Genomic DNA, 12,722 nt, shown 5'->3' with positions numbered 1-12,722 from the left:
GAACCTGACCCATGGCAGAAGGAGGAGGGACACACCTCTTGAAAGTTGTCTTCTGAACGTAGTACGTGTACACACACGCACACACACACATCTGAATGTAGTGCATGTACATGCATGCACACACATCTGAATGTAGTGCATGTACACGCATGCACACACATCTGAACGTAGTGCATGTACACACACGCGCACACACATTTAAGAACAAAAGCCAGGAGACTCAGCAAATTTACCATGACAGTGGCTGCCTCTGAAAACCAGGATAGAAACCAACTGCCCTCATATCTGACGGGGTCCCACCCTCATGTTTGGTGGTAGCTGTTGAGGGCTGGGCTGATTCAAGGCTTTCCATGAGGTCCTGCTGTATGGAGAAGCAACATAGTTCCCGGTCTAAAACCAGATTATGCCTGGCAGAGCAAGCAAGGGCCTGTGGCCAGGGCCTTGGAAAAGTTGCGTTTTGGATCCGAAGAACCCAGTTCTTCCCACCCTGAGACTGGACTTATCAGTTCCAAGGCCGCCTTGTACTCGTCTCTAACGTTCAGTGCTCCCCTTGTGCAACACTGATTAACTGTGTCTCATTGCATGATAGCTTTTCAGTGAGGCGGTCCCATTCTAAGATGCCATGCTTCATAATAAATTTGCTTGGCAAAAGCCATAGCTTGTGCAAGACCTCCAGACACCAGCTTGCTGTTTATCTTCTCATGTCCTGCTGTCCCACTTAGAACCCTATCACTAAAGAATAACCTGCTGATGCAGGCCGGGTGGCAGTACTCTTGGGCTTCTTGACCTGGGTGTCCACTGGATATGCTTGAGTGTATGCCATGTACTGGGCAAGAACTGAGAGTGACCATGCTCAATACCCAGGCTACACCTGGGCTTGGGGAACCGACCTGCTCTGGACCTGTTTCTGGATCAGCAGCATGAATCTGGCCAACAGCAAACAATGGTTTACTGTTTTACTGTAAGAACGGAGTTCACATTCACCTCTCTGATGACAGGCAGGCAGGCAAGTCTCACAGACGCACCGGCCACCCAGCATTTCGTCCCTCCTCCTGGAACCTCAGGCTGTTTCCCAGGGACCACTCCAAGTCAATGTGGGTACAACCTGGCACCATCCAAGAAACACTCCTCTTGCTTAAAGACATTCCTTCTTATCCACAGGATCATGAATATCATCCTTTATCAGTCTGGGCCTTGGGATGTTCTTGCTGTTTTTTTAAGAAATCTTTATTATTACGGTGTGTGTGACTGTGTGTGGTACACACGTGGAGGTCAGAGGTCAACTTTGCAGTCAATTTATTCCTTCTGCTGTGGTATGGATCTTTGGGGCTTGAACTCAAGTTGCTAGGTTTGTGTGGCACAGAGCCCTTTTGCCAGCCCTGGGCCTTAGACTTTATTATATGCAAAATGGTGGAGCCAAAGAAAATGATGTTGACGAGCAGCAGGATGCGAGGGGTGTGGCTCCTCCAGCACCTGCTGCTTCAGGGTAGCTGCCATAATTGTTGCTGGTACCTCATAGGACCCTGGCTGTCTCCTGGTCCCTCATGGAGGCAGAACACATCAAGTCTCTTTCTCCTTTGCTCCCCCTACTATGTGATACTTGCACCTCAGCCCTCAATAATGTTGGTTGGGGGTTAATGAGGACTGAGAAGCAAGTCTGCTCAGTGTCGGGCACAAAAGAAGCTGATGGCCTGGCTGCCACCACCAGTAGGCTCTGCTCCTGAGCCGTTGGCCTCTGTCCCTCCTCCTTTATCCACAGTCTAAGAGGGACATGGAGTTACTGTCTCCATTTCACAGATGGGACTGGAGGCGGGGACTCAAGGTCACTGTGCTGGTCTCTGGCCATCACTCTGGGCAGAGCCAGCCTCTGGCCACACTTCGCTGTAAATGCAGGCACCCCGCCCTTACTTGCTCCACCCCCATTTCCTGTTCTCTCCACAGCCCCCTTCCCCCTACATTTTCCACAGTCTGCTAAAGAGCTGACTGGGCACTTCCTCACCCAGGCCCACAGCCCAACAGAACTCACAAAGTCCTGTCCCGCCTAACCAGCTGGCCAGGCTAGGACACACCTGCCTGCCTACTCTAGTGTGTAGGTGTTTAGTTGTAAGGCCCCATTGTCCTTAGTTAGCCCTAGTTCAGGTGTTGGCGCTGCCCAGTGGTCACTAGATTGCCTCCATAGGGCTCCTGCCTCTGAATTCCTCCCACAAAGTACCCCAGGCCCTGAAGCTCTCCCCAGCTAAGCCTCAGCCACATTGGTTTCTTGCTCCCTTAGCAACCCAGGCCTTTCTGCCCCTGTTTCCTTTCTGCCTTGACCTCCAGGGTTATCTGATCTGACAAGCTCCACCCCACACGATTGCCCAGGGCTCTATTATAATCTCCCCCATCCAACACAGCCCTGTCGGGACCATGTACAAGATCACCCAGGAGCTATATCCCATCCTTCACTTCCCCCAAGACAGGTGCTGGGGATGACTCATTCTTTTAAAATTCCCCGGAGCACCTGTCATAGAACTTGTGTGCAGTCAGCAATCCAGATGCAACTATTCAATTGTACATGCTTAGAGGAATAAACCACAAGAGAAGCAGGTGTCTAAGTCAGGGCCACATTAGGTCCACAGACAGCTAAGCCGCATAGCCACATCAGGCCCACAGGTGTCTAAGCCACACAGTCGCACCAAGCCCTCCAAACCCAGGAGTATCACGAAGCTCTGATGAATACTTAAGCAGAAAAGCAGCTGCAGCTGATGGAGGAGGGGTTTCTTCCCCAAGATATATGCAGAACCCCTCTTTATAAAAGCTACCCCTCAATTTGCATGGCAGCGTTCTCTCTCAATCTCCCTTGTCAGGGACTCCAAAGCTTTTACACGCTCATCTGACACGGCCCATCAGGGAGCAGCTCACTGTGTGGGAGTCCCCAGGCTAGCCCTCTCCATTCCTGCGCAAGGGAACAATGGCAGAGACCATCAGACTGGGACCACAGGTTGTATGGACTCCAGCCATCTTAGACTTGGGGTGGAGGGGCATTCAGCTGAGTGGGTTCCAAGAGGTTTAGGGCTGCAGGCGCTGGCTCTACACCACAGACTCTCCTCACACGCTAAGTCTTGGTCACACTTGGTCTGGAAGTCTACCTTTTTTCCTTATCCTCTGATCACCTCTCTTCCCGGCATCTTCAACATGTCATCTGCTGGATTCCTCTCTGCCACACCTGGGGACGCTCACAGGCCCTACTCCACCATTCTTATGCAGACCCAGCAACCGAACCAAGACCCAGGCTGCTCACTCTCAACAACTATGTTGCCATTAAACATTGTATCATCTTATGCAGACCCAGCAACCATTAAACATTGTATCATTATCTTATGCAGACTCAGCAACCAAACCAAGACCCTGGTGGAGCACTCTCAGCAACTACCTAGCCATTAAAGCCATATCAGCACACCGTCTCTGACCTCTGCTGTTGCCACACTGTAGAACAGCTGCAGGATTGCCTGGACCACCTTAAAAAATCCCAATGATCTCAAGGCTCCCGGTGTCCATGATTCCTGAGTATCTACACCAATCTACAGCCTGCGTGTCATCAGGGGCTTGCTGTGGGTCCACTGTGGGATGGAATGCACCATGTGACCGTCCAGAAAGATGATGCTTGACCCCAATCTACATCGGCACCTGAGCCCTTTTCCTCAGCCACTGGGTACCTACAGCTCTCTCTCTCTCTCTCTCTCTCTCTCTCTCTCTCTCTCTCTCTCTCTCTCCTCTCTCTCCAGCCTGTCCATCAATGCTGCTCACCCTGGATGCAATCAAGGCGCACTTAGCCATGTCTGGGGCATTCTTTCCTAGTCTGTGCCCTCTACACTGCCTGTCTTCTATGTCTTACTTCCACCCCATGGAGAAATGCCATCCTAGCCTTGGGATGCTTGGTCCCAGGGTAGTGTGTGTGCATGCCAGTAACATGTGTGCATACACTAGCGACAGAGAGAACATCCAGTGCAAGCATTTGAGCCCAGTTTGAGCGGGGAAGTGTTCCTGCATGACCCCTCCTCAATTGCCTGAACCTTCCTCCTTCCCTTTCTTTCTTTGCTGTTTTTTCTCATCCCTCGAGATTCCTGGGGGCCTGGAACACATGTCTCAAGTGTGTTCCAGTGCAAGTGGTCTACCCTACCTACAACCTTAGGTATTAGGTATCACTGTTCCCTACCAGAACCAGGTTCCTATCTAAAGAGCCATCTTGCTCCAAGCCACGTGGAGGTCCAGCTGAAGGTGAGGTGAAGGAAGGCTGTCCAGGCCACCAGGAGATTTAGAAGCCTGAGCAGGTCCCAGGCTGGCACTGAACTCAGCACGTGGTGTGCGAGAGTCCACACCTCCCTGCTTTATCGGTACTTCATTCTTCCTTAGCTCCTACCCTGGGAGCTGTTCATCCCTGGGAGAGCCGGATTCCAGAGCCTCCCCAGGAGGCTTTCTATCCGAACACTAGTTAAAGGGTTCATGCAGCCCCCTCCTCAATGGTCAGCAGAATACCTTTGTAACCTTCAAATCCATTCCAGGTTGCTACATGCTTACCCCTAAATTTGGCACATTTGTCATTTAGATTAATCTTTTTTCTTTCTTTCTTTTTTTTTTTTTTTTTTTTTTTTTCATGAGCTGCACAAAGTCTGCCTTTCTTTACACCCTCCAGTGGCAATCTGCTGGTAACTGGCAAGGATCTCCGTGTGCCTCCTAACCTTAAACATCCATCTTTAAACCTACCTCTACTGTGCCGTGAACTGGTTGTGAGTCTCCCCTCCCTAGTGGCTCATTTCTCCCTCAGATTCCTGTAAGGCAGAGCCAGCCATACTGGACTTGTCCATTGGAATAGACAAGCCCAGGATGAAAACTCCATGCCTGAGGACCAGGCAGAGCCTGCACCTGCTGCCGCGCTTTCTCCAGAGAGCCACCGTCCACCAAAGCCCCGAAAAGCTCACAGGGCTTGGTGGTGCCTTGCTTTGCTTTTTACACTAAACAAAGACAGACTTGTTACTGAGTGTGTGCTGCACGCTTTCTGGAGTAGCCTCTGCTACCTCTATGGTCTCCATCATCACATCCACAAATTTGAACAGGTCCCAGAGAAAGCCAGTATGTCCTCACCCTGATCACCCTGGGATCCAGTACCTGGCCCTTTGGGTCTTGACTGTGGCTTCAGGTCTCATTTCCTGGGCAGAAGGGGTGGGGTTTTGTTTGTTTGTTGTGTTTTCCCCTCTCTCTCTACTGAACCCAGATGCCAGAGAGCGACCAAAGTAGCCGGAGTGTGCCAAGTAGCTCAGCAGATTTGGTCACTCCAGCTTTCCCATGCTGTGCTGCCTGAGGCTTGCAGTAGGCGGTGAAAGACTCCATTAGGTGAGAGAATCAGACCAGCAGCGTGTCCGAGCAGTGTCAGGACAGACACATGTTTGCAGTCTGTCCTAACCTGAAAATACAGAGACTTAGGCCTTCCAAGAGTGGGGCAGGCCATCTCTTATCCCTTCTATCAAGGGTCACATTTTCTTTGGCCACTACAGCTCCAGACCTGTATTGGCAGAGAGATCCTTCCTGGTAATCCATTCCTGGGCAGATGCTGTGCCAGTCAATAAAGCTGCATATTGGCCACAGCCACAGGGAAAGCCAACCTTTATTAAACACTGATGTGTACCCTTTCTGGGCTCCTGGGTCATGGTTCTGGGTACACAAAATCTGAGGTGCCTTGGAAAACTACAGCAGCCCAAGTCTGGCCTGGGCCTTCTGTGTTCACCTGGGAGCTCAAAGAGAGCAATGGGCATTTCTGGTCCTGACCACACCAGGATGTCCTGCTGAGCAAGTCACAAATCTGTACCACTTCCAGGAGAACACAACCTGGGGAGGCTGCTGCTGACACGGCGGAATCACTACTGTTCCCAAGCTGGTCAATCCTGGGAGGGGTGAGTGGGGCTAAGACAGAACACCATGGCTGTGCTGAGTTCAACGGTGCCCCTTCAACAAATCAACAACCAGGCAGAACCTATGAATATAACCCTATTTGGAAATCTCTGCTGATGTCATCAAGTCAAAATGGGTTCAAGCAGACACTAAATCCAATGGCTGGTGTCCTTATAAGAGGAGATTGAGGATAGCTGTATGAAGACAAGAAGAAGTGAAAGAGATCCCCCCAAGATCCACCATCCCCCCAAGAACACTAAGGCGTACCAGCAGTGCCCCCCTCCAAACTGGGCCAGACTCCAAAAAGAAGCCAGCCCCTGCCAGCATCTGTATTTCAGACTTCTGAACCTCGGGACCACAAAACAGTCAGTCCATTGCTTTGGGGGCACCCATTTGTGAACTGGTTCACCATTTGTGAACATCTGTCACAGGGTACGCGCTGCTATGGCCTCTGTGCTGGGATGAGTTTGAAGTCTTAGCTTCGTGATGACTTAGATCCAGTGCTTTGGACACCAATGCTGGGCAAGCTAGGCAGAGGAAATTAGTGTACAAGCAGAAAAGGGCCTTTAGGCATTGACAAGAGCCTCAGACCTCTGATCCAGACCAGACCAGTGCAGTTCCCAGCCTGGCACTGCCTTGGCTGGGCAATCTTTCTAAGTACCTCTCAACCTGCAGCTAGCAGTGTGGCTATCCCAAGCTAGCTCTTTCCAACCCTGTGCACCAGGCTCCCAAAGCTTGCATGCTGCTTTTCTCTAAGTCCTCCATAACTTGCTGGTCAGACACGCTTGCGTGTTCTTAAGCCCTTACACTCCCAAATGTGCCTTTACTCCCAAAGGATGCCCCTGGAGGAAAACCACTAAGGATTCCCTCATGGGGGGGGGGCACTTTCTTGATCTCAAATTTTGCTGACCATCACGGAGCTAAACTGCACAAAGGATCTCATTTGCACACACACACATACACACACACACACACACACACCAGACTGCATTTGCAAACTTCTCCACACGCACGCACCATACCCTATACCTAAGTGGGCTGAGTTAGATAACTTCACAGATAGGATCAGCTAAAACCCTCCAAAGAGCTAACCAGGGTGGGGCCTCAGGAAAAGGGCATCAAGAGGGCATTTCTGACACCCGGAGAAACAGAGGAACGGTAGCTTCTGTCTGTGTGGAAGAGGGGCACAGGATACTCAGAAAAGATGAAAAAGTCAAACCACAGGGAAGGCGGGCTGGAGCCACAGTCTCACCTGCTGAATACCTGAGTAAGTGCAGGAGAGGCCTTCAGGGGCTCAACTCCAAGTGGAGCCTCCCACTTCTGCCAGCTCTTCCAGGACCACATAACTATATAGGTTCCCCCTGCCTGGCTCAATAGTACCCACCCTTTGGGTTAAGGAATCCTAAGGGTAACATATATGCCAGGCAATCTAGGCAGCCACACAATCCCATGACCCCATAGCACCAAGTCGTCTTGTCCCCCATCCCACCCCCGTTTGTGTGTGTGCATTCTGAATAATAATAATAATAATAATAATAATAATAATAATAATAATAATAATTAACTAGTCAACAGCAGCAAATACTCAGGCTCCTGGACCCTGCCTGGCCCTGTTGGTGGGGCCTTGTAGGGGACACGCAGCAGGGAAGTAGACTCCAGCAGCCTTCCTCTGTCGCTCTGAGCTCATGGGACCTGCGTAGGGGGCTTCCATTCTGCCCTGCTAAGCAAAAACTCCCAAATGGCTGCAGAGGAGCCCTCCTCACCTAGCCAACACCTCACCTGAGGAAGTTTCTTCCCGGGGTTCCCAGTCCTTTAGCCACCGCACCCCCGCGTGTCCCCCAATCCCCCACCCCCAGCGCTGGCATCCCAGGGAGGCGGCCTGCCAACACCCAAGCGTTCCCTGGCTCCCTTTCCTAGGGCCGGAGCTGCTGCGGAATTTCGGTGGAATTTTGAGGTCGCCCAGCATCTTCCAGCTCAGAGGAGGAAAGAGAAGAGAGGAACAGGCGGAGGGGGAGTACGGGGGAGGGAGAAAGTGCGCTTGGGGCGTTCAGTTGCAGGATGGCAGAGGGAGAGCCCCAACAGGCTGCACGGGCAGGGAGGTGGGCCGCGCGAACCCGGGTACAGCCTCTTACCTACGTCTGCATTACAAAACGCCTGTTGCGGGTGGACCGGGGAGCAGCTGCAGGCGTCGGCCGGGCGCAGCAGCGTGGCCAGCAGCAGGAGGCCGAGCGCCAGCCGGAGGCTGCGGGCCGCGGCGCCCATGGCGGGCGCACTGGGGGCCTGGGTCCGGCTGCTGGGGCGCGGGCTGGGGCGCCGGGCACGCCCCTCCTCACCTGGCCCGCTCCCCCGCGCAAACTTTCTGTCCTCTTTGTCAAGGGGCGAAGCGGCGAAGGGACGGCGCAGAACAGTGCACCCGGCGGAGAAGAAAGAGGCTGGGGGGCGGCGGGCGAGCGCAGCCCGGCTCGGCTCCTCCGCTGCCTTCTATGGCTGTGTTTGCTGCGGGCTCGGGCCGAGCCGCCGTTTTATTGCGCTCCGAGGATCCTCTGCTCCTCCTCTCGGTGGCTGGCGGCCAGTGCAGGCCGGGCGCTCCCAGCAGCCCTCCTCCCGCGCCGCGCCGCCCAGCCCTCCCCAGAACCCCGGCTTTTGTTGTGCCCAGCCTGGCACAGGCTGCGGGCTTCCCGCACCACCTGGCACGCTGCGCTGCAGGGCCACGCGCGCTGCGTACCTGACTGCGCGCTGGGGTGGCACCCACACTCATCTGATCCCCGAAACGGCCAGCTGTGCGAGGCGTTATGCCTGATGGGCCCCCCCGACTCTGGGTGGAACTCAGGCCTTGTCCCTGAAAGGCCACCAGGCCGCCCCCCGCCCACCCTTATCCCCACGACCTCCGACCCAACTTTTTCCTCCGTGCTGACCTCAAGGTCTTCTTCACTTTTCTTTCCACAGGATAAATTCCAAGCACCCTCTGGGGCCAGTGTCACTCCCCATGGCCCCCTCCCATGGGGGAGGGGGAGGGTTTGGAGGCCTTAGAATTTCCAATGCCTTTGACTAGTTATTAAAGAGAGAGTGGGGTGTAGTTACGGGCGGGCGGACAAAAGAGTAAAACTGGCCAGATTTTGGAACAGCAGAAGACTCAAGGAGCGGGCCCAGGGGCCAGTAAGCATTACGAGCCTCCTTTCCTCAGAGTGCCCACTCTTTGCCCATAGACTTAGGCCAAAGCACTTCTGTGTTCTTGGAAATACCAGGGAGCTGAAAGGTGAGGTGAAAGGGAAAGACCAGGGAGGTGAAAGGGATTGTGGCCATGGATGGCCAGTCCCCACCTGCTGGCCAGAGAACCCTTGCCCTCAGATATTGGCCAACAAGATAGAGAAACAAAAATTGGGGAAAACGACACAAAGAGTAATGGCAGTCAGACACAGTGACACACACCTGACATGACAGCCAGGCACAGTGACACCTGTCTTGGCAGCCAGGCAATGTGCACACACCTGTCATGGCAGTATTCGAGGGGCTGAGATGGAGAACTGGAATCAGTCTGAGGTTGCTTTGGGCTGTACTGGATTCTAGGCTAGCCTAGACTACACAAGGAGACACTGTATCAAACCTCGGAGAGAGACAGAGACAGACAGAGACAGAGACAGAAAGAGGGGGAAGGAAAGAGGAAAAGAAGGAGGAGGAGGAAGAAGAGGAAGAAGAGGAAAACAAGAACAAAGGAGGCCGGATCGATGGCTCCACACGAGAGTGCTTGCTGTCCTTGCAGAAGACTGGAGTTTGATTCCCAGCACCCAGGCTGAGTGGCTCACAACCGCTTGTAACTCCAGCTTCATCCGTATTGATGCTTCTGGGTTCCAAGGGCACCTGAACTCATGTGCACTCCCACTTGCACATACATACACTTAAAAATTTTTAAAAGTATAATTTCCCACTATAGTGCGTGGTGAGGATCTGAGCCAGGGAATGCTGGGAAACAGAAGAATGGAAAAGTAGTTTTTTGGTTGGTTTTTTTTTTTTTTTTTTCTTCAGAGACAGACAATTCAGACAAATGTTAGACAAGGTGGTTATTTTTAGCACCTTGACAAATCCAAAGTCATTTTTTGACTGTTGCTAACCTAAAGTAGAGTGTGCCATCCCTAAAGTGATGCCTGGGGCTGACATTTTAAAGGTAGGATTGAGAGGCCAGGGAGATGGCTCAATCAGTAAAGTGCTCGCTCTATAAGCACAAGGATCTGGGTTTGATCCCCCAGTCCAAATAAAAAGCTCACCTTGGGGTGGGGGGTGGGGCGATTGTAATCCCAGCACCAGGGAGGTAAAAAGGGGAGAATTCCTGTGGCTCTCAGCAGCTAGCCTAACTTGCTCAGTTGCCAACTCCATAAGATCCTATTTCAAAAACACATGGTCATGAGGCTGACAGGTGGATTCACAGGTCAGGATGCCCCATCCTTTTCAGGAGGACCCCGCATCCACATCAGGTGACTCACAAGTACCTGTAACTCCAACTCCAGAGGCGCCAACACCCTTTTCTGACCTCATATACCACCTACAAACACATGGCATTTGCTTATATGCACACACATAAGACACACACAGACACATAGACACACACATAGACACACACAGACACACATACATACACACACATAAGACACACACAGACACATATACACACACATAGACACACACAGACACATATACATACACACACATAAGACACACACAGACACATATACACACACACATATTCACACACATACGCACACACATACCACAGACACACCCATATAGACACACACACACAGACACATATGCACACATTCACATGCACACATAGACTCACTCACTTATACACACATACACACATAAACACAGAACGCAGTTGGCTCAGAAAGTTATTGCATGTCAGCTGCCTGAAGCCCCTTTCTTTCGTTCTTTTAAATGAAATGCTGTTGAGTTTTACAGGTCTAGGAGAGTTTACAAGAGAAATGGGTAGCTTAGGCGCCTGTCTCTTAGAGTTTCAGGCACTACTTAAGCAGTGATCAAGTGTGGAAATACCTCAGATGTAGGGACTGAAAGTGTCACAAGAGAGGACCAGTGCCAATGCTTGGAGAACAGGGGAGGAGACGGGGCCTGAGATACAACTAGGGGAGCACCCAGTGGTTCTTCCCACTTGTACCCACCCACCTGCAGTACCACTTTCACCCCACAAGCCACCCCATCCATGTGCAAGAGTCACCCATCCATGTGCAAAGGTGCTGACTTGCTTTTAACGCTTTATTTATGGAGCTGGAGAAATGGCTCACCATTTAAGAGCACTGGCTGCTCTTACAGAGGACCTGGGTTCAGTTCTCAGCACCCATAAGGTGGTTCACAAATGTCTTTCACACCTGTCCCAGGGGATCTGATAACATTAGACATACACATGGTTCTCAGACATACATGCAGATAAAACCACCTATACATAAATAAATAAATAATAAGTAAATTTGAAAATCTTCTTAGTTTTGTTTTTGAGAATATACTGACTCTCTGTCTACATAGCCCTGTGTGTGTCCTGGAACTCACTACATAGACCAAGCTGGTCTTGAACTCGCAGAGGTCTACCTGTCTCTGTCTTGGCCTTTACCTCCACCTCTTCCTTCACCTCACCTGCTGGGATTAAAGGTGCACACCACCACACACAGCTCTGTCCTTCTTATTTTTGGCTGTGCTAGGGATCGAACCCAGGGCCTCACAGATGCCAGGCAAGTGCTCTCTCTGCCAGTTGAGAGTCCCATCCCCAGCAAGACACTGGCTTTCTCACAAGTGGGCTTATGGGTACAATATATGTATATTTCCATTTCTGGGGCAAGAAAACACCCCGTGTCTATGTTCTCATTTGCAGCTCTCTTCTCTAAGCAGAAGCCTACGGGGCAAACACTTCCTTCTCTCTGGGTCTAGCTTCCTTCTCTTCCTTCTCGGTGTCTCTTTTTTCTTCCACTTATTTGAGTACTGTACCTACAGGTGATGGAGCGCTCACCATACCGCATTTAGCTCAGTGCAGGGTCTTGGTAAGTGGTAGACAAGCTTTTCAAATGAACGGTACCCCTAGCCCTTCACCTCCTCTCTTGACGTGGGTGGATGGGCTAACGGAGTCCCCGGTACACCTTTGACTTGTTAGATAGGCCTCCAGGCCCTGCGGCTGGACTGTGCCAGTATTACTGAGGGCCAGTGATGTACCACAGAGACTGAGGAAGGAGAGAGGAGGGAGGCTAGAGCCTGGTCAGAGGGCTGAGAGAAGGATAGGAGCAAGAGGATGAGCATGTTCTGAGTGAGGTGGGGGAGTTCTGAGAGGAACAGGATGCTTCTTCTGGAAGGACAGGCAAGTGAAGTAAAGAGTCTGCAACTTGATAACAGAAGCCACTCTACGTGCCTTCCCTGCTGACTCCCCAGACTTATCTGCAAGTTGATGATAAAAAAAAAAAAAAAAAAAAAAAAAAAAAAAAAAAAACTTCCTAAAATGGTATGTGGGTACACAGCTGTGACCTCACTACTGGACCTGCTGACGCAGGGAGAGCAGAAGACCAAGGCCATTTTCAGTTACATATTGAGTGGGAAGGTTCTAATCCCCCACAAAACAAAACCCTCCGCTTTCCTAAGTGGGTAGGGCAGCACCCACACACGATCCCAGAGTCCAGGAGGCTGAGGCAGGAGGAGTTTCAACTCTAGGGTAAGACCCTGTCTCTGAAAAAGAAACAACAAAAACCTGGAAACCAGGGACTGGAGAGCTGGCTCAGCAGTTAGGGGCTCTGCTGCTCTTGCAA

General features: G+C 51.6%; 1 protein-coding gene across 1 annotated transcript in view; it reads right to left on the bottom strand.

Moving 5' to 3' along the window:
• Timp2 (TIMP metallopeptidase inhibitor 2) overlaps positions 1 to 8,406 on the bottom strand; it is a 48,934-nt gene extending 40,528 nt beyond the window's left edge. Inside the window, exon 1 of the mRNA XM_034504474.2 lies at positions 8,058 to 8,406. Within this exon, the coding sequence (XP_034360365.1) occupies positions 8,058 to 8,187 (130 nt within the window). The 5' untranslated portion in view covers positions 8,188 to 8,406. The remainder of the gene's footprint in view (positions 1 to 8,057) is intronic.
• Positions 8,407 to 12,722: the final 4,316 nt, after the last annotated feature.

The sequence above is a fragment of the Arvicanthis niloticus genome, chromosome 6, assembly GCF_011762505.2.
Source record: "Arvicanthis niloticus isolate mArvNil1 chromosome 6, mArvNil1.pat.X, whole genome shotgun sequence".
Taxonomy (NCBI): Eukaryota; Metazoa; Chordata; class Mammalia; order Rodentia; family Muridae; genus Arvicanthis; species Arvicanthis niloticus.
Note: the sequence above shows the minus strand (reverse complement) of the source record. Positions and strands in the feature narration are given on the sequence as shown.